The 22482-nt window shown below is 35.7% G+C and overlaps 1 protein-coding gene across 1 annotated transcript in view; it reads left to right on the top strand.

The window, feature by feature from the left end:
* Nucleotides 1-22482, top strand: part of LOC121323621 (protocadherin Fat 4) — a 98570-nt gene that overhangs the window by 35762 nt on the left and 40326 nt on the right. The window contains exons 2-4 of the mRNA XM_041264776.1: nucleotides 12030-12161; nucleotides 19199-19460; nucleotides 21123-21473. Coding sequence (XP_041120710.1) covers nucleotides 12030-12161; nucleotides 19199-19460; nucleotides 21123-21473 — 745 coding nt within the window. The remainder of the gene's footprint in view (nucleotides 1-12029; nucleotides 12162-19198; nucleotides 19461-21122; nucleotides 21474-22482) is intronic.

The raw sequence follows: 22482 nt of genomic DNA, 5'->3' as shown, positions 1-22482 counted from the left end.
TCAGAACAGAATTGGAAGAAAAATAACAAATGCCACAGTTTTGTTGAACTAAAGCCCTGACCCCTAAAAAGTCAGAGATTTAAAGAATTTCATGGCTTTGGGGATTAATGGAGACCTTCAGCCCCACTAAACCTTATATTGAAAGCAGCATAAACAACAGATTTTCATGTGTTTCATGGTAGCTCTCAAAATAAAGGGAAAAAAGGAACATTTAATAATGCTAGAAATATTTAGTGCCATTTTTGTCACCTAGAGCTAGTTACAGGTTTTAAAGAGCAGAACATTTGTTGTCAAAGAGTGCTTGAATTTGAATTGAGATTGGTTGTTTTTTAAACTATTCGGTTGCACTCATGCATGTGCTGCACAAACCACAGTAACCGTGAAACAGAATTACCAGAAGGCTTTGTACTTGTGAAAAGCTTAAAGAAAGGATCCCTTACTATAGCCTCTGGTAATACTAAATATGTGTAGACCACTAAGCTGCTTGTAAAAAGTGATTAGTTCTATGTGCTGTTTGTATTAACAAATAACATGGACTAGGCATTCATTTATTTATCATGGATCAAATCTAATTTCATATTTTAGCATTTAACAAGTGCAAAATAAACCTGCTGACTTTTTAATGAATTTCTCTTCATAATGTTTCTTGATTGCATTTATTGTGTGATAAGATGTACTAGAATTAATTTGACTTAAATGGCCACTAGAAGGCATGCCTTTCTAATCCTTAATATTAAATACAGTATGTTTCAACTGAGACAAACAGAGCATAAATCCCTTATTGCAGTGTTAATCTTATTTTTTTATTATTATTTATTATTAGTCTTGCAAAGGTATATTATTTCAAAATGTGTAATTTTATCTTAGAAAACTTAGGATCATAGGATCTTTGTGGTGGGGGTATTATTTTACTTGAAGAAATGCTAATTATCTATGAATTCTATGACCACTAATTGCATCAAAGGGGGAAACTTTTAGTTTTGTTTCATCCCATTCATTATTACTAAGTCACATCCCACTTATTATTAATATTCATTAACTAAGCATTTACTGTTTACTTAACATAATTTTTAAAATACAATTGACTAGACAAACGTTATCTACTTTGGTACCAACGCATAGCATAATATGAATGCTAAAATATATTGAAAGTACTGTACTAAATTATTGCCAATATGAGCCAACCTCTGTAAACCATTTACTGTCCATTTAAATAACCTTAAAGCTATTTTACTGACAACCACAGGTTTTTGGATTTGAAATTAGTCCTAAATTCTTGATGATGAACATTTGTATCAAATGTGTGACTATATTTGACCTTTTAACTGAATTTAGTTTGGCATTCTTAGTTTGGTCCCTGGAGGACGCTCACGTCATAAACCTATCAAACTGAAGTACTGTGGTAATCCAGCCACAATCTCTTATACCCAATTACCTGTAGGACACTTAAATTCTGTTAATGATCTTTTATCTACATGTGGAAACCTAGCCTCAGTAGCCTAGCCTGTAGTTTTGTGAAAGCGATTTCCATCTTGGGGGGGAAAAGAGGGGCATACGTAAATTAAGGGGGCTGTTTCAACAATAAGGTGGTTCTTTGTAACAACCAGATTCCAGACAAAACCAAAACAACATAGTTAGTTATGTAATGTATGCAATGAATTAGACCAAAAATAAAACAAAGGCGTGATTACAGATCCTGAAAAATTCTAGGTTAAGTAATGTCGAGGGGACACTGGAGTCTGTGTGGTTAGACAGCCGTGCTGTCAGGTTCCCGTCGCTCCCCTCCTTGATTATTAAACAGCAAGAGAGTTTAAATCTGCACTTGCAGACCTCCAGATTAGGTGCTGACTGCTGAGGTTTTCCTATTGTTACTGCTTTCTGCAGTTTCATAAAAATGCATGCTGTGGTTTACTTGTGGAGACATTCCTCTTATTAAAGTTAGAATCGTATTTTACTCCCACTGCAAATCTGCTGGCTTTCTCCAGCCGGAGGTCCACAGCCCCTCCACGTCCTGATTGTGAAGGCATGTGGTAGAAATCAACAAACACCTAGCCTGTCCTAATACTCAGTCATGGCTTCTTAGCTGTTATTCCTGGCAAAATAAAGAAAACAAATATGCAGATGGAAAAATTCATAAATTCTAGCATTTTATACTTTAGGACTGCAATAATATCCCTTTGAAATTATTATAGGTCTTATATATTGGCATTATGATAAAGTACGTTATTAGAATTTTTATGTAAAGGAATACTGGCTAAAACATGCTGCATTCCCAAACTAAACAGTATTCAATGACAATGCAACTGCCATGGCAAGGGTTGCTGGGATCTGCTTGTGGTTTAGCTTAAGTTCCTTCAGGGTAATATATTAAAATGGTATCCCAATGGTTTGTTTCAAACTTTTATTTTTAGTGTCAAACCATTAATTTGTCCATGCTCCCTTGCTTAATTTTGTTTGTTTGTTTAATGCATTTGATAATAGCAGTGGTTGGACTAGATACAGAAAAAAACTAAATGTTTTTAGAAAATACAGTACTTGCAGAAAGAAATGCACATTCTTTTTATTTAATGGTACATTAGAGTAATATTTTTTTTTAGCAACAATCCTCTCAAGCAGTTTGTGTCAAATCATACAGTATATGTATAATACAAAAAAAGTCTGTGTAAATGTAGTATCTCTTTCATGAAAAAGTAATTTATCAGTAAAAAGATTCCTTAGAATTAGATTGATATTTCCACTAACGTGCATGTGCATAAGACATGTATTATTGAGTCAGATGTTGGTTTTGACTTTGCTCTCCCAGTCTACTTAATTGCCTGGTTTTTAGCCTCTTAGTTTATGTGGTTAAAAACATATTTGCTGACAGAAAGAAGCATTGTCTGAATCTGTGTAATTTTGTGTCACTCACTAATATGAAGTAAACATGTAAACCACAAAGAACCCAGATTGCTGTGGTAATGAAGTCATTGACCACAAAGCCTTACAATTCCTTAACCTACAGGGCTTCCTTAACTGATGTGTGCATGCACTTCTTACTCTCCAGCTGTTCATAATTATTATTTTTAACAATGCATATACACTTTTCAATTATTTGGACTTTAAAACTTTTAGTATCCAAGGGTAACATGAGGACAACATTCTTAAGGTAAATTCCTAAACCATGCAAAGAAATACCACGTTCCCACTGCAAGTTTGATAACTGGACTTTTAAACATTTCAGTTGCATTCCCTGCCTCAAGATGGCTTCCCATGTACCCACATGGACCTCTTAGAACTACATTTTCCATCATCCTCTGGCTCACATATGTAACTGAGATGGATTTACTAGTAAGCAGGAGAATGATGGGAAATGTAGTTCTGAGAGGTCCATCCATGTACATGTGAAGTCATCTTGAGGCAGGAAATGCAATTTAAAATCTTAAAAAAGTGGTCAAAATGTAATAAATAAATAAATAAATAAAACAATAGACACACCTTACGTAAACAGTTGTAGCAACACGTAGGAACATGTAACACAGTACAATAAAAATGTCCTTATGTATCCTTTAACTTGAGGTAAAGTTGCTGAATATTTTGTGTATTCTTACACTGCAGTTTGGCTTCACTGTAACTGACTATATACTTTTTTTGTTTCACTGAAGTTGAGAAGATTTGCTTCTGATATTATTTTTTATATGACTCCAAAGAGCATTTTGGAACTTTGTGTTCTTGCTCTGGTAATTCAGTATTCCAATAAACAAAGGTAATTTTAGCTTAACTTGGATCAAAAGTCTTATTACAATACAGTGCAATTCAAATTCAGGACACAGCGTTTAAAGTATTATTATCTTCTTTCTCTGATTAAACCTGCAAAGGGGAGAGTACTGGTCAGGATACACCAGTGAGATAAATACTTTTGTAGGACACACATACTCTGAATTATTGCTTTCTTTGACACTGTAATCTTTATTGTACCTTTCTTGGCACATTTATTATTGTGCCCATGAGTTGTAGTTTTTTAGATGCTACAGTGCATGAATTATAATTAGGGCTTTTGTTTTTATTAATTATTTTTATTTTTAGCTATTTTCGAGTTTTATGTGAATAGTTTTTTTTTTGTTTTTTTTCGGGGCTTTTGCTTTTTTATATACTGTATGAAATTATTGTTTTCAGTTACTTTCCAAAATGCTTTGGCTTTTTTTTCCGTCAAAATATGTATAGTAGTAATTTGACAGTATAGTACTTGCACACTTAAGTTGTAACCTCTTTCTTTTGCTGTCTTCCACAACGAAATCCTTATGGTGACGGGTACGTTCTTCTGGGTTATTTTTGTGTAAGCATCTTTTTGCATTTTTTGCCACAATTTGCAATTCTATTTTAAATCCTCCGCATTTTAACTGTAATACAGTTTTAAATCCTGCAAACAAGCCTCCGTTCCTGATTGTAATCTCGTTTTAAATCTCGCAAGCGGAGCATCCAATAGAAATGTAGGAATGTGCTGCCACTCAGTAGTTGGGGCGGGTTTAAAGTATTCAGAAGAAATCAATGATAGCTATAAGTCAGGAAGGATGGATGTTGCCTAGCTGCACTGGGAAAGGTATTTATCTTTTTGTAGTAGTTTTTATTTTTTTTTTAATGAGAAAGGGGTGGTCAACTTGAATTGAGTAACCATTGACACTGTTTTTCCGGTGTTTATTGGCTATACACCGATTACAGTTTTTTTTTTTTTTTTTTTTGTATCTGTTGTTTTATCGTTTTTTTTATTTTATCAGTTAAAACCAAAAACCAGATGCCCTAATTATAATGTTAAACCATAAATCTTACATACAGATGTCTACATGCAGTGCAGTAGAAAGATCTAGATTTTGGTCATTCCAAAACTGTGCAGTAACGCAACACTTATCTCAAGGTGCAAGGTGCCTGATTACATTACAGAATAGGTTTTTTTTTTATAGATATAGAAGCACAATTTTCTTAGAAGTGGTTGCATTGCCCATGTAGATGATCCATAGACTAGACAGACCAGTACTTTTTTTTTTATATTGCTTAATGCCCTATAAGTAGGGTTCTACCTAAATGTTAGCAACATTTTCAAAATATTGCAGCTCAGTTTCTGCTGAGTAAATATGTTCTAAGAAATTAGTCCCTAACATTTTTTTTAAATAAAGAACAAGATGACATACATATAAAGAGAAAAACAATGAGTTTTTATTTAGTAAATCGATTTTTATTTTTTATTAACTATTTATAATCTGGACATTGCCTGAGGAATTACTTTAGCAATTACTGAAGAGTCTGTATATGATGGAGTCTAACTACCAATACAATCTCTCATTAAATACCACTGTAACATGCCTCCTAACTCACCATGTTTCTACCTTCAGCCAAAGCCTCTGTCTCCTGAACCTATACACGAATGGAACAATATTACTGAATTGTCTGGTTTGTTGTTGTTGAAGATGCTGTGTCCGTGATTGGCTCTCGGCAGTTGCAGGTACAGGATTGGTTGCTTTCGTCGATGCAAAGTATTGATTGATTGGTCTTAGTGGATAATAAAATTTGTATTAATTGTGCCTTTGTTTAGTATTTACTGTCTGATAGATCTGAAGTATGCTTAAAAATACAGCAAGGCAAAAAGATTGATGAGCGGATTGATTTTAAACTTGATTCACAGTTGATTCTGAGAAGTTCCAGCGGGCTTCTACTGGTCTATTAGAACCCAGTAGAACTGGAAGCTGATTGGCTGACGATACTGAATTGTTTTCTAATCTTTAATAATTGGTACCCAATATTGTTCACTTTTTTATTTAAAACATAAAAAATGGGCTGAAATGATAAAAACACTAGCATTATTTTTTATGACAAATAATGTATTTGAATAACCAGAATTTTTTTTACCTTCTATCTACAGCACTGACGTGTTTAGCAGTTGTTGTTTTTTGTTTGTTTGTTTGTTTTGTTTTAATCTTTAGCTTTCACCATTTTGCTTTAACTCATGCCGTAGAGTACTGTAATTGCACTTGTAGTCAAGGTAGCATTCCCTGGCAACATATAAAGGACACATATACCAGCAGCGCGCAAGGGAAGTCGGGTAGTGTGACTTTCTGAGAGTACTTGACTTTTTCTGAATTGTTGATTACTTAATAAGTGGTACTTAGTTAGTGTCCCACGACACTCAGAAAGCTTATGAAAAGATTAAGGCCTGAAGGAGAAAATGTATCCTGACTTCTCCAGGCTTTCTGCTAACAACTGGCTAGACTACGCATTGACTGTTTTACAGACTTTTCTTATCCCAGAACAGAGCAAGTTCAGTTATTTGGGACACTTGTGACTGTTAGGAGATGTCTTGTGGTCTAAGATTGATAGTGATAATTGCTTTTGTTTGACAAATCAAGTTAGTCATGACTGCATATGCGTAAAAGGTGTGAAGAGCAAATACATCTGGAACATGGCCATTGTTATTTGTATATGTTTGCTTTCCTTTAAAAATGGATCTGAAATGGTAGTTCGAGTTGTGTGAAAACCCATGGGTGCTTAAACCAGCATCATCAGAAATCTTTTCACAAAATGGCTCGACATAATATCTAAACAGATAAATGTGTGAGGACAAAAAATGAAGCAGAGTAAAGATGTGAAATAGACAGATATGGCCAAAAGTTTTGCATCACCCTATAGAATGAACTAACCTGACTTCATAAAGTCGAATGAAACCCGCTGAATAATGTTACATTAACAGATTACATACCACTTTATAATTTTCCATATACTTAACGAAAAACTGAAAAATATGACATTTTGAAAGGTAAAATGAAATTCTGTACTACTATTATGACTTTTGCAATATCATTTTGTAGTTTCTTTGATTAATAAAAGATCTAAATGATATTCAGAATTTTTTTTTTTTTTTTTTTTTTTAATGATGTCTTAGTCCTAAAATTCTAGGTGATGCTAATCTTTTGGCCATGGCAGAAGGTGATCTTTGTTTATGGGCTTTAGAAACAGGAAATGAATGATGCTGCGAACATAGTTATATTTCTCTATATGTGGCTTTTATTTTGCTAGAGATGTTCCAGTATGTCCGTCTTGTGTACCTCTTGTTTATCCGTAATTGGAATGAAGTAATTCAAATGATGTGAACGATTTGTGTTATTTTATGTTAATCAGCATATATTAGTGTGCCTATACCTTGAGAAGAAAGTAATACTTTGCAGTCCACAGTTGAGGAGTTACAGTCTTTAGTGTGCTTTCAAACAATAGGTGCCAAACTAATAAACTCAGGCCACAATATTGATGTTACAGAACATGTTGTGTATGTGTAATAATGATCATACAGAGGACTACCACTCTGCATTTGGACAGCCTTGTGTCTCTCATCTGCTCACGGATACTCACTGCTTCACTTTTTCACGTTCTGATTTAAAGTTTTGTTTTGCATTCATTACAAACGTTTCAAGTAAATCCTGCATTTGGTACTGGGTGTCTTTTGCCAAGAAAAATAGTTTAATAGACTTGGCATATGCACTCTTGGTTTAAAGATTATGTTTTTTGGCAAATGTTTATTACGTTTTTTATAAATTTATTTACAGTCAAAATGTGAGTAATTTCTTTAAAAGTAATGGATTTTGGCTGTATTGTACAATTAAATGCAATGAGTATTAAATCCAGGTTTGTAGTAGACTAAGACCCAGTCCGCACATTGCTTCTAAGAAATGGTTGCACATTTCCTTTACAGAGTATTAAGAAGAAGAAGAAAAAAAAACAATATGGTTTCATGTTCAATTTTGCAATGTTTGTGTTTTCTCCTATATATATATAGATATATATATATATATATATATAGATATAATATATATATAATATATATATATATAATATATATAATATATATATTAAATCTGCTAAAGAAACCGAGGTATACAGAACAGATCTACCAGCCACTGGAATCTGGAAGTCCAGACAATGCAACATACACATTAATGTGCCTATTCAGTGTCTACAGCATTGCCTGTTAAAATTCCAGTCTCTTATGATGAATGCCTGATTTACTTAGTAGGCGATGAATTTGATTCAGTTTATGATAAATATCTAAACTGCTGGCATGTGTGAAGAGATTATGTAAATGCTGTCAAGACATTTACAAAAAACAAAACATTGCATTGTTCAGAACTTGATGTGGTAAACTGACACTCAGACTGTTATTACTTAAAGACTTAATAAACATCATAAATACATGTCACACTCTCTGCTTTATCATGTCATAAATGAACTTGGGTTTAGTGCAGATATCCTCAACACTTATCTCTAGCATTTCATTTCAGTCAGCTATTAGCATTTACAGTAGACCAAGACTTTATCATGCAAAATGATAGAAACTAAGTGTTGGGAATATACTAGTGTTGCTATTGTTTTGCACATAGCTCTCCGGTGCTTGAGCTGAAAATGATGTATGATGCAGGGTTTTTTACTTATAGCTCTGAACAATACTTCACAACTGAATAAGGAGCTTGTTTAATATTTAAACATATAAATAAACTGATAACAGTTTGAGCCAGAAACACTTAAAATACTGCTTTAGTTACAGGGCTGAAAAAAGAGTCTAGAATTGTGTTGTAGCTAGTGGCTTCCAGATTACAATGGTCGAGTTTCTACACAGTTTAGAAAGTCGATACTCTCTCCACTGTCATGACTTACATGACGTAGCAGCACATACCACGCACATTCCTCTCACTAAAGAAAGTGTGCATCTAAAACTTGAGGGTGGGTAAATTGTCTTCTCACGCTAAAAAGCTGTACAATTGACAAAAAACATTTTTTTTAGCATGGAAACATGTCCGGAAGCTGCCCTTTATGCTTACGAGACAGTGATACTCCCGTTTGAGACGTAAACTCGCGCAACTTTCTCTAATAAGCATACAGTACGAGGGGTTAGAAACCTCCATTCACTTTTTTTTTTTTCCATTTCAAATTATTGCCATTTGACTCATAAATGATTTTGGTTGTTTTTAAGCAAGGTTATAAAAAATACTGAAGCTACTACAAATAAAAAATAAAAAAATCATCCCTTTGTAACACATAAATAAATAACAAAGCTCTTTGCACTTTTGTTCTTTGGTGATTGGATAGACAAATGCTTTAAGCTTTCTTTTCTGTCCCTTATAAGATACAATACGCAGTACACTAGCCTTAAGTAGCATATATTATGGCTACCTACCAAGGACAAGAAAAGTCACGTTTGTACCCTCAAAATGGATTAAAATGAGCATAGCTGGGAGTTTGTTGCCAGTGGCTTTATTATTGCTGCTGGCTACCAAAAGCACCAGGCTTGAGCGTCCACCTAGAGTTGAAGTAAAATCTCTTAAACCTTTGTTTTAGAAGAAAGGTTAGTGGAAACCCAGTTTCAGAAAGCTGTATGATATCCATAGTCGCGCGAAGCTAAATTGGAACTATTTAAATGTAGGCTACCCTCCCATATTTTAATATTACTTAGGTTATTTGCATTTGGAAAGAGAATTTCTCTGGCTAAAATAAAACTATATGGAAACACACACAACCCAAAAGAGCTACCAAAATAGAGTTAGAAAGGTGACACTCATCTTTTTCCATGGAAACAGCCCCAATGACTACCTTTCTATAGATAATATCAGCTAAGTTAAATTGGCAGCAACATTAAAGTTATTTTTGCTGTAAACATTAATTTATTCAAGCCCTGAAACTAATGAGCGTAACTAGATCAAATGTAGTCCTATAGGGAGTTCAAGTTCCTTTTTGACCCAGAGTAGTTTGGATATAGACCCAAATGTAATTGATCCCTTATCTGTAAACCACAGTTTGTTTAATGTTGCTGTTCATAGTTTTAAAACAAGTTTAATATTGATTTAAATATATATTGTAGTCAATAGAGAAAAAAATATGTTTATAGTAATGATATACTGTTCTGAAAAACAGCCTTAAAAAATGGTTTAAGGTTTTCAGTTTTCTGAAGAATGTCTCTGTTCCAGTACTAATACTGCAAGTACATACAGTAAATTCACTGCTGAATGAAATAGAAATGGTACATGAAGTTGAACTATAGTTAGAAACTAATATTTTGGCTGGAACAAGTTTACCTGCTTGTTAATCATTCATATGGTATTAATAATGAAATTGTAAGGCTACTGACCAGCTGCACGCTGAAACTGTAGCAGGTGAAATGCAATAGTTTTAGTGTAAACCAATGTGTTTCACCTGAGCCAACCTAGGGGACAAGTCTTGATTGACAGGTATAGTATAGAGCAAATCCTCTTCATCTTTCATCTAAGCTGATGACTCTTCCTTTTGCAATGAATTTTTCACCAAGCTCTTTGAAATGAATATCTGAAGGGGATTTGGTAATATAAATTAAAATGCAGGGCATAGTTATTTGTCATAACTATGCACTTCTCTTAATTAGTTTTATGTGAAAGTGTGATGCATTATTTACATATCAAGAGAACATAAATATTCATTGGTTATTGACTTTGAATATGCTTTCCCAACCTTGTTTTTACATTTTACATGTGTTTTTGACTTTGCAAATCTGATCTATTTTTTCGTAATTATCCTTGCTGGGTATGACCACGAGATCCCATTTAAAGTGTAGACTGGAAAAGGCTTTTTTGGACTGGGACCAAAAGCAGGTTCAGGGTGGAATGCATTTCGAAACCCGAAATAAAGCTGCGATTGAGATTAGTTAATTTAAAAGGTAACTATTTACGATTGATCCATCTCGTTTTCAAGGCTGATCGTGGTGACTTTGCTTGCAAAACCCCCCAAAAAACAACAGATTAAAAACCCTTGTTTAATTTATGTTTGCTTTCTGCAAATATGGAGAAATATTTATTTGGATTCAATAAACACATCATTATGATCCAATGACATTGACTAAAAGAAAAACATGACAACTACAAAGAAAGTCCTAGTTTCTCCCGATGAAGTCCAAATGGCATGAAAGCAGGGCACTGTGTCAGTGTGTGATGACTTGTACCTGCGTTAAGCTTAGAAGGCAGTCTTTGTTCTCTAAGTCAAGCAATCCTTTTACCTACTGTGTAAAGATCATTAAATGTTTCACCAGAAGGTTTAAGATAAAAGAAATTCAATAAATGACTTCATCTTCTTGGTGGTCTTAGTAGTTGGACTGTATTGTCTATTTATAACCACATGGGAAACCAATTGTTTGTTAAAACACTGTCATTGTGGACACAAGGCAGCTGCTTCCTTTCGATCTCCTGTAAAATGGGTGGTACAGTATGTATTCGTTAAACTGTAAGAAGTAAGCAAAGGCTGTAAAGACTTCAGAATCAATGACTGCAAAGTTACAAAATAATCCCTTATTGCAATAATGCAGAGCGATGTGCTCCAACTTTCAAACAGTGCATTTCTCATTTGTAAAACCTATAAACATTAAACTCAGAAGGAATGTATATTTATGATTTCTAAATGTACGTTTGCATTTTGTTTGACTTTTGTTTACTTAAAAAGTCGTTAGAGGCTAAAATGAACGTGCATTTCAATAACACAGGCAAATTGTATATTTCAGGGTAAACTGCTGCCAATATATAAACACACCAGAGGGGATTGAATACCATCTCATCTTTGTCAGGCTGCATTTAATGGTTGAATGATGTAGCTGAAATCTTGGCAGCTTGACATCAGAGGCCAGCACTTGGGAACAACACTGATAGCAGACCGGTGGACCAGTTCCAATATAAACTGGACCATGATCATTGAAAATCACTTAGTCTCAACAGCTACGATGGATTGTATTTATGTTTTGGATTCATAAGGTTTCTTTTGAACTCCTTTTTTTGTTATAAAATTGAAAGGTTGTTAAAATGTAAGCCTGTTTTTTTTTTTCTCTGTTACCAAAAACATCCCACATTTTTCAAATGATATTGTGAACTAGTCATCTTAAATTGTTCTGTCTGGTTCATATTAGGCAGAAATGTAAGAATGATGTTTCTAATGAGCTTAAGCAATGCAACAGACACGACACAGAGCTATTCAACTGATACTTGCATTTTTCTCTCTCCTAGGTGGAAATAACACTACAAGACATCAATGACAACCCACCTGTTTTTCCATCTGATATGCTTGATCTGACCATTGAGGAGAACATTGGGGATGGATTTAAGATAATGCAACTAACAGCTACAGATGCTGATGAGGTACAGTGTTTTGCTTATATGTGATATTTAGTACAAATCCAGTGCTGATTTTAAGTTACCAGATCATTCTGTTTGCTTACCTGTGCTGGGTTTATAAACGAGATGGACAATCAGGAAGAAAATTTTAAAAAAATCAATCTCTCAACTGTTGTTGGTCACCAACAAATCAACTATTTCTGACATTTCCAGCAGGGAAATGTTTAGTGCGTAAGGCTGTTTGTAGTGGCTTATAAAATCAAAATGGATATGTATCTAGATAATATTGCATTAAAAAGTAATCCAAAAAGGGACTCCCCCATTTAAAACAGCTTTTTAGTCATGCTCTAAACAATAGCCAACACATCTAATTGTAATGTATTATATGTTGCTACCTGAGAAGGCTGGAAGTTGTTTCCAAAGGACACAAGGTTCAGCAACATTGATTCTTAGCTTTGTTGATGACAGACCCTGTGCATCCCCTGCAGTTCATATTGCACCACATGCTTCAATATAGATTGCAATAACAGCAATCCTCAACTGAAGTAGAACTGAGAAGCTCATTTCCACAAATCTCACTAGCATCAACCCAATGATATGTATAGACTTTTCCTATGCCTCGTTTCCATGGACAGCCAACTCGACTCAACTCGAGTGCGCTTGAATTGGCGTGAATTCTCCAAGAACTCGAGTTGATGGACAACTCAAGTTGGTGAAAAAGGAGGCCTTTCCATGCTTTTCTGAGTTACCTGAGTTATCACGTGAGTTGGGTAGGAAATGCTACCAATTTTCCCCAGAAATACTTGCGAGTTAAAGGTCAAGACATGAATTCTGGTAGAGAATTTATTTTGGCTTTGTAGGTTGTGATTGGATCGCTAATAATAATACTTCTACCAATCATATGGTTGTACAGTGCTCATAGCGATCCCGCCATCTGGCAGACTGGTATGAAGAACAGGGTAAACAAGCCCTGGCCAAGGGAAATAATGTGTCAGATGTCAAATGAGAATAGCAGTGATAAAGCCAATTTGATTGAAAACATTCGCACGGACATTTACATCAAACGATTGAAAAAATCTGGAATTGTTCTGATGCGATCAGAAACCCAGAAGAACTATAAACTGTGCCTGCTACTGTAGTAAGACTGTTCTTTTTTATGTTGAGCATTTTGTGTTCTTTTTTTTTTTTTTTACAAGGGTTTAATTAAGTTAAATTATTTATGCCAGATTTGTTAGAAAGTCTGTAACATACTGGTTTATTGTTATGTCGATACGTTGTAGATACTATTACTGCAACCTATAAAACTGAGCTGATTTTACCAGTGCTTGCTAGTCTATTAACCAATCTGCAATTATTTCAAAGCAAATTAAAGCACTTTTGTTTTGGCTTTATATTGTAAAAGTTTTCACACGTGGCAATACTGTCCTACAATTGCATTACATGAACCATAGCTAAGTTTTAAAACAGAGATAGTAAATGCTTATCGTAAAAGTTTATAGATAAGTGGCATATAAGAATGATAAATACTGTAAATGATTAGAAGGCCTCTTTGTTGTGCTCCACGTTGCTGCAGTGACATTGGAGATGCTATAACGAGTTAGTGTAATTGAGGTACTGGACAGATTTGAATGTTTTTGGAAATAAAAGTATAAATGAAAACCGTGTTACATTTTCCTTTGTGAACATGATTATACAATGTGTTCCCACCCCCAACATTTTTGATTGACATTTAGTGATGTAAATTCCTCCCAGCCCAAATTCAGACTAGAATTCAGGCCAGCCCGAGGAGTGAAACTGGACCAGAGAATTCGGGCTCCCATCAGGATTGGGAATCAACTCTAGTAATTTAAAAACATGAAAATTGAGGTGGGGGGAGAGGACAACTCGAGCACGTACCCGAGTTCTGTGGTTCATGGAAACTATTATAAAACCAGTCTAAATTATAAAACCAGTCTAAAATGGTTCCCTCGCAATTAATATTAACATAACGTGTACTTCTACTAGGAAGCATTGCTTATCTGCCCAGTTATTGGATGGGTAAATTGTAACCTGCTTATGAGACAGCACCGCTGTTAAGTGAGCAAATAGGGTTCAATTCCCTGCTGGTGCAGACAAATATTTTTCTAAGTTCACATCTTGATTATGATATTTAACTCCAAATAAATACAGTAATCTAATGTGACATTTTTCACTTTTGAAGGCTGTACAGTCTTATTTGAACTGTTTGGTGTACAAATGCACAAAGGAAAAAAGGTATAGGGAACTTTGTATCATGACTGCTTTAATGATCGAGTGGTAGCATGTTGCATGTTAGCGCAAATATTATGGGCCACATTCTGGTTCAAATCCAGCAAGGTTGTGTGTGTGTCATTTTACATTAAATTACATCCAATGTATTACCAAATTACTATTTAATTTATGTAAGAACAATTGCCTGGAATTAATAACTATTTTTGATATAAGTATATCTCTGAACTAATCTTTTGGATTAATTGTTGAGCACACGATATGCAGAGCAGCATATGAATTATTGACTGGTGCAACTTCCAAGCACCCAGCATAAAGGAGGGGGTAGTCAGCTCTCTGACCAGTGGACTTTAACTGAACCCGACACAAACGGTCTCCACAGGAGATCAGAATTTGATCAGAATTTATGGAGGAAACAAAAGCTGGAGACAGCAGAAGGAAGTCATAATTAGATAATGTATTCATTCCATGCAGGGTGAGGCAACCCATTGTCCAAAACAATGCAAGACAGTTGTAGAGGTAATGTATAGGTCTTCATATGAAAGTCCTATGAGAACTGTCAACTTGCAGCCAGAACTTTGAATTGGTTTCTGAGTCAAACATGGCTCCATAAGAGAAGATAGCGTTAAGCTTTATACCTCTTTCCTGCAAGAAGATTTTGTAACTTGCAATAAACAAATGTCAAAGAAAGCTCCATGTTCAGGACTCCTGCTGATAGGAAAAAGAGACGTCTGCGAGTCAGTTTATCTACGCGTCAAAAAGAACCATTCCCGGCTCGGATACAAGCTTCTGTTTCCAGTGGTAACCACAGCATAACAAGACTGTGTCTGCCTTTGAGGTGAAGCATTCAAGGAACGAAGACAACACACAGGCTGTGTGAAACCCCTACTGGGTTTGAAGATAAAGGAACATGCGGGATGAGTGTAAATCCCCTACTTGGATTTTGAAGATAAAAGAACCCCAACTTGGGTTTGAAAATTTGTGGCAATGAAGCGAACATTTAACTTTGGAGGATTTATTCTACAGACTTTTGAGTCTTCTTCAAGGAACCGTTGGGTATAATTTAATTTGCCATTCCCTTGTGAAACCAAAATAATTAATTGTAATTGCAACACATAGAAGTTGATAAAATAGTTATCTTAAATTGTGCATGTTACGCCCATATGAAAAACCGCAGAGTTTGAACCTTGTTGAAAGTAACTAAGCTGCTTAACTCATATTGTTATATGCAGTGCTTGTTTGAAAGTATACTTGTGTAAAAGTAAACAATTGTAGTTCAGCCTTATCTGTGATATGTTATTAGAAGAATTGAAATTTAAACAGGTTTTATTTCACATTTAAATAATAAATGCTCATGTTTAACTAGAGTTATATTGCCTGTGAGCAGTAGACATAGGGCCACTGTCTGTGTAGTTGAACTGCGGGAACTGTCAGCAGAGTGATGTCATCATCTGTTGGCAGAGCTGTGCATCCTGTACTGATATTGAGACAGAGGAGTTAATGTACTATGTTAAAATGAAATGTTGAACCTATACTGGGTGTTAGAAAAGCAATAGGATTCCACTTGTACTGTAGTTTAAGTGCATTATTGAGAAATTGCATATATAGAAGCAAATGCATTCAAGGAATAAGTGATTACTGGTGCTGCATTGATATGTATCTGAATTGTTACCTCATGAAGATTTTTTCAGTTTTTCCTTTCTGTACCATTAGTATTATTATCAAATAAACTGCTATGATATTTTAACCTGCCTTGTTGTGGCTGAGGGTGTTTTGAGTGTTCATTGTAATTCCTCGATCTTAAACACATCATTAAATAGTATTAAGATCAGCAATATCCTTTTTGTAGCGAGGTGACCAGAACTGAACACAGTATTCTAGATGAGGTCTTACTAATGCATTGTAAAATTTTGCATTCCTTCCCTTGATTTAAACTCAACACTTGTCACTATATGTCCAAGCATTTTGTTGGCTTTTTTTTATAGATTCACCACATTGCCTAGATGAAGACATTTCTGACTCAACATAAATTCCTCTTTTTTCACAGATTCCTACTTCAATTTCATTATCTCCCATATGGTATTTGTAATGGACATTTTTGTTGCCTGTGTGCAGCACCTTACACTTTTCTTTATTAAATGTCATTTGCCCTGTGTCTCACTGTTCTGAATGCTATCCAGATCATATTGGATGACCTTCGCTCCTGCAACAGTGTTTGCCACTCCTCTTATTTTTGTGTTGTCTGCAAATTTAACAAGTTTGCTTTCTACACCAGAATCCAAGTCATTAATGTAGATTAGGAAGAGTAGAGGACCTAATACTGATCCCTGTGGCACTCCACTGGTTACCTCGCTCCATTTTGAGGTTTCTCCTCTAATCAGTACTTTCTGTTTTCTATATGTTAACCACTCCCTAATCCATGTGCATGCATTTAGTTAGACATGATCACCCTTTCCTAAAACCATGCTGACCCTCTCCCAGGATACTGTTACCGTATAGGTCATTTTCCATTTTGCATCTTACAGTTTACATAAGTTTACATATAATAGAAGTTGGGCTTACCTGTAGATACCTGGTTCGATTTTGTGTCCCTTTTTGTAGATTGGTATTATGTTTGCAATTCTCCAGTCTGCTGGTATAACCTGTGTCAAGAGACTGTTGCATGATCTTGGTTAGCGGTTTGTAAATAACTTCTTTCATTTCCTTGAGTACTACTGGGAGGATCTTATCCGGCCCAGGGGATTTGTTTATTTTAAGTGTGCCTAGTCCCTTTAACACTTCTGCCTCAGTTATGCTAAAGTTATTTAAAACTGGATAGGAACAGGTCGACATGTGGGGCATGTTGGCCATGTCCTCCTTTGTTAAAAATTGTGAAAAGTAATCATTTAATACGTTGTCTATTTTTTTTTTCAATTCATCTATGATGCTGCTGTTCTCTTAGACCTTACATATATGTTTTTGATTGAGGCTTCACGTGATTCAAATGATTCTGTGTTTTATTCAGGCTTCAGGCGATTCAGATGGTTCGGTGATTATTACACTAAAATATACCTACAAACAGAAAATCTGTATAGTGATTATTCTAAATCATACATTCACAGTATAACTGAGAACATTAATAATTGATAAATAATGTGTATCAAAAATATATTAAGGGTCATTGCCTTCTCTGTAAACTTGTAGTGTAGTTGTATGTAATGCCACTTTATCATTGATAGCTCTGTTTCATTTTAATAATGTCTTGACTTTCAAGACAATGGGTTGTGCAGAACACCATTAAATGGCTTTAAAGAGCACAAAGCACTTTATGTGATTTGAATCAGTTAACCTTTTGGCAAACCAATGGCTCCGAGGTCTCAGTGATTCACAAGGCTTCCCTTTTCCCATCACTACTCATATATTTATATATTCAGCAGGTTGCTTTGATAAATCTTAAGAACACAAATAAAATACAAAAAAAAAAAAAAAAAAATGAAAAAGCGCCGACTAAACAATATATTTAAATGGACTAACTTCCTGTCAGTTGGACAATCCAAAACAGCTGACACAAACAATAGACATTTGCAAAACAGGGATCCAAAGTCTTTGCACTCTGGCCTGTTCCACTTGCCCTTGTATACCTGTGCTAGTTCCATGAATTATCCTCAGCTGTCTCTAGTTAACTGGTTGTCAGAACAATCAGTCCATCACGTTTGGCATTAAATACACTAAATATAGAACTTTCTTCCCCAAAAAAACTCTTTGATGAAATACATTTCTGGAACTTTTATAAATTTAAACTTCTGCTTACTAATACTACTGTATTGTGTACAAAAAGCCTGTCTAGAGTTAGGACAGATGTGTTTCAACTGAATGTTTTACAAGAGCCAGAGGGTCTTTTGGTGTAGTTTTAATGGAGAACAATGGAGCCTTTCTAACTAAACTGTACCCTTTTTATTCTTCTCATGGCTTTGGTTCTTGTTTCATGAGAAGTATTTTAGAAGTGTATCCCATGTTGTCAAGTTTTGTTTAGTTTATATTATTATTGTGTTGAAGTAGCCCCAGAGTGGGGTTGCTGTTTTTTATTCTGTTAGTAAACCACAACACGTTACTATACTTTGCTGTGTAAGCCATAACCGAAAAATGTTTTCTTTTCAACCTAAGCAATAACTCTTCATTTGCCATAATTTCATTAGTTGAGGATGTACTGTGTTGCATTCTGATGTTGTAAAGTCTGAATTAAGACATATGTCTGTTTGGTGCCAGATGCTTCCGTATGTGCTGAACAAGGCTTTGTCAGAAAACCAGTCATGATGCTGCTTTATTTAATCCCCATACCATAGGGCAGGGTTTCCCAATCCTGGTCCTGGTCCTGGTCCTGGTCCTGGTCCTGGTCCTGGTCCTGGTCCTGGTCCTGGTCCTGGGGGACCCGTGTGTATGCTGGTTTTCATTCCAACTGAGTTCTCAATTACTTTATCAAACCCTTAATTGAACTAATAATGTGCTTAAATAGACCTTTTTAATTGTTCTCAGCTCGTAAAAAGTTGCCGATTTCAAGTTACTTATAAAATTTTATAGTTAACTTGAAATCTCCAACTGTTTAGACGCTGAAAACAATTGTAAAGGTCTAATTAAGCTAATTAGGAGCTCAATTAAGTAATTGAGAACTCACTTGGAATGAAAACTAGCAGACCAAACTTGGGAAAACCTGCCATAGGGCACAGAGTTATCATGTGTTACTGTATGAACAATGCATATGAAATGTTCTTTTTATACAAAGTATGTATTAAAGTATATGCAATAATGTGTTTCTTTTGTGTGTGTGTTTCCCCCAGGGAGCAAATGCACTTGTGACATACACAATTATAAATGGAGCAGACGACAGTTTCCGCATTGACCCGGAATCAGGAGACCTAATAGCCACCAAACGTTTGGACAGAGAGCGGCGGTCAAAGTATTCGTTGTTAGTTCGAGCCGACGATGGCCTGCAGTCCTCAGACATGAGAATAAATATCACAGTCAGTGATGTCAACGATCACACCCCCAAATTCTCCAGGAATGTTTACTCATTTGACATTCCAGAGGACACAACACCAGGTATAATTTTATTAAAAGTATGTATTTAATTGAATCATTTGGGAGCAATTTAATTGTTAGTCAGTTGCCAAATGTCATCCATATACAGTGGCTTGCGAAAGTATTGACCCTCGTTGCCATTTTTCTTGTTTTGTTGCCTTACAACCTGGAATTAAAATTGATTTTTTGGGGGGTTTGTATCATTTGATTTACACAACATGCCTACCACTTTGAAGATGCAAAATGTTTTTTTATGGTGAAACAAACAAGAAATAAGACAAAAAAACAGAAAACTTGAGCGTGCATAAATATTCACCCCCGCAAAGTCAATACTTTGTAGAGCCACCTTTTGCAGCAATTACAGCTGCAAGTCTCTTGGGGTATATATCTATAAGCTTGGCACATCTAGCCACTGGGATTTTTGCCCATTCTTCAAGGCAAAACTGCTCCAGCTCCTTCAAGCTGGATGGGTTCCACTGGTGTACAGCAATCTTTAAGTCATACCACAGATTCTCAATTGGATTGAGGTCTGGGCTTTGACTAGGCCATTCCAAGACATTTAAATGTTTCCCTTTAAACCACTCGAGTGTAGTATGCTTAGGGGCATTGTCCTGCTGTAAGGTGAACCTCCGTCCCAGTCTCAAATCTCTGGAAGACTGAAACAGGTTTCCCTCAAGAATTTCCCTGTATTTAGCGCCTGTATTTTAGTCTCATCTGACCAGAGTACCTTCTTCCATATGTTTGGGGAGTCTCACACATGCCTTTTTGCGAACACCAAACGTGTTTGCTTATTTTTTTCTTTAAGCAATGGCTTTTTTCTGGCCACTCTTCCGTAAAGCCCAGCTTTGTGGAGTGTACGGCTTAAAGTGGTCCTATGGACAGATACTCCAATCTCCGCTGTGGAGCTTTGCAGCTCCTTCAGGGTTATCTTTGGTCTCTTTGTTGCCTCTCTGATTAATGCGCTCCTTGCCTGGTCCGTGAGTTTAGGTGGGCGGCCCTCTCTTGCCAGGTTTGTTGTGATGCCATATTCTTTCCATTTTTTAATAATGGCTTTAATGGTGCTCCGTGGGATGTTCAAAGTTTCGGATATTTTTTCATAACCCAACCCTGATCTGTACTTCTCCACAACTTTGTCCCTGACCTGTTTGGAGAGCTCCTTGGTCTTCATGGTGCCGCTTGCTTGGTGGTGCCCCTTGCTTAGTGGTGTTGCAGACTCTGGGGCCGTTCAGAACAGGTGTATATATACTGAGATCATGTGACAGATCATGTGACACTTAGATTGCACACAGGTGGACTTTATTTAACTAATTATGTGACATCTGAAGGTAATTGGTTGCACCAGGTCTTATTTAGAGGCTTACTAGCAAAGGGGTGAATACATATGCACACACCACTTTTCCGTTATTTATTTTTTAGAATTTTTTTAAACAAGTTATTTTTTTCATTTCACTTCACCAATTTGGACTATTTTGTGTATGTCCATTACATGAAATTCAAATAAAAATCCATTTTAATTCCAGGTTGTAAGGCAACAAAATAGGAAAAATGCCAAGGGAGGTCAGTACTTTCGCAAGCCAATGTACCTTTGATTTTAGCACTCTTTTATTTTTTTTTTAAACACATGGCTAAGATCATTTCATGTTTACACGACTCACACATTAAGTATACCTGTCCTCCTTCCAGGTTCCATTGTAGCAGCCATCTTGGCTAGTGACGCAGATTCAGGTATCAATGGTGAGATCACATACTCTGTGGAGGAGGATGATGAAGACGGAGTATTCTTCCTGAACCCTGTGACTGGAGTCTTTAATGTGACCAGGCCCCTGGACTATGAAGTCCAGCAGTATTACATACTCACGGTGCGTGCAGAGGACGGGGGCAAGCAGTTGAGCACTGTGAGAGTTTACTTCAACATTCTTGACGTGAACGATAACCCTCCAGTCTTTAACACCACCTCCTACAGCACCGCTGTCATGGAAGACCTGCTTCCAGGATCCACTATTCTCACTATTAAAGCCACTGATGCAGATGATGGTATGTTTTAAGTTTTTCAAAAAAATATTCAACCATTCCTTCTATTTTGTGATACTGGAGATGGGACATTTGTTGCCAGTATTCTCCCAATCTGATCCCTCATTTACTAAATATATTGTACCCTCAATAAAAATAGGCAAAGTATTTTATGAGCAAGATCTCCCAAAAGGGCAGTGGTAATTTGCTACCAATGCAGAATGACTGGGTGGGGAGTTTGTTCTATATTTTACATTATTTTACTATGTTTCTGCACTGGTGATTGCCAAGACAGGTCATATGGAATATTGCACATTATTGGTATTTTTTAAATTATGTACTTTTAATAAAATAATAACATTAGGCAGCCACTATTGCACCTCTGCTAAAATAAAACAATATGTTTTTTTTTTTTTTGTTGTTTTTTAACTGTCTCCAAATGAATCTTTTTTGCTATTTTGACATGTATTATACTTTCCTTTTAAATTTTGTCTTGCTTTCTGAATCCTTTAATTTCAGGGATTAGTGACAACATTGTATACCATTTTAAAGTAGCGTGCCAATTTTATTAAACACAGGCTGAAGTCATGAACACAAAACTCTTAAAACATCTGCATTACTTCAACGACCAGGACCTTATGAATAACAGATAATAACATCTATGAGCCACACAGCCATAAGATAAAACTGTACACATATTGCATGAATTTAGCCAGTTAAACACTTTTTTTCCTTTTTCCAACCTTAATACTTTTGTCAGGTCAGTCCTACATTTGTGAGATAATACGGTTGAACCGGATTAGGTCCACCTCGATACCGCGCGACGCCACGCGCCGCCACCAACCGAACAGCCACACTATGGTGAAGTGCAAATCGTAGTAAGAATTCTATTTTTGACATGTGTCTAAACGTAACTTAAATCGGTTCTTTGTTCAAAACAGTAAGTCTTCGCCGGTACTTTGAAGATCCCAGGGTGGACTGTAAGTAGGGGGGGGTGGGGGTGGTTGTGACATTCAAGTGCATCATCTCATCC

Source organism: Polyodon spathula, chromosome 1, assembly GCF_017654505.1.
Source record: "Polyodon spathula isolate WHYD16114869_AA chromosome 1, ASM1765450v1, whole genome shotgun sequence".
In the NCBI taxonomy this organism is placed as follows: domain Eukaryota; kingdom Metazoa; phylum Chordata; class Actinopteri; order Acipenseriformes; family Polyodontidae; genus Polyodon; species Polyodon spathula.
The sequence above is the reverse complement of the archived record's forward strand: the minus strand, read 5'-3'. Positions and strand labels throughout refer to the sequence as shown.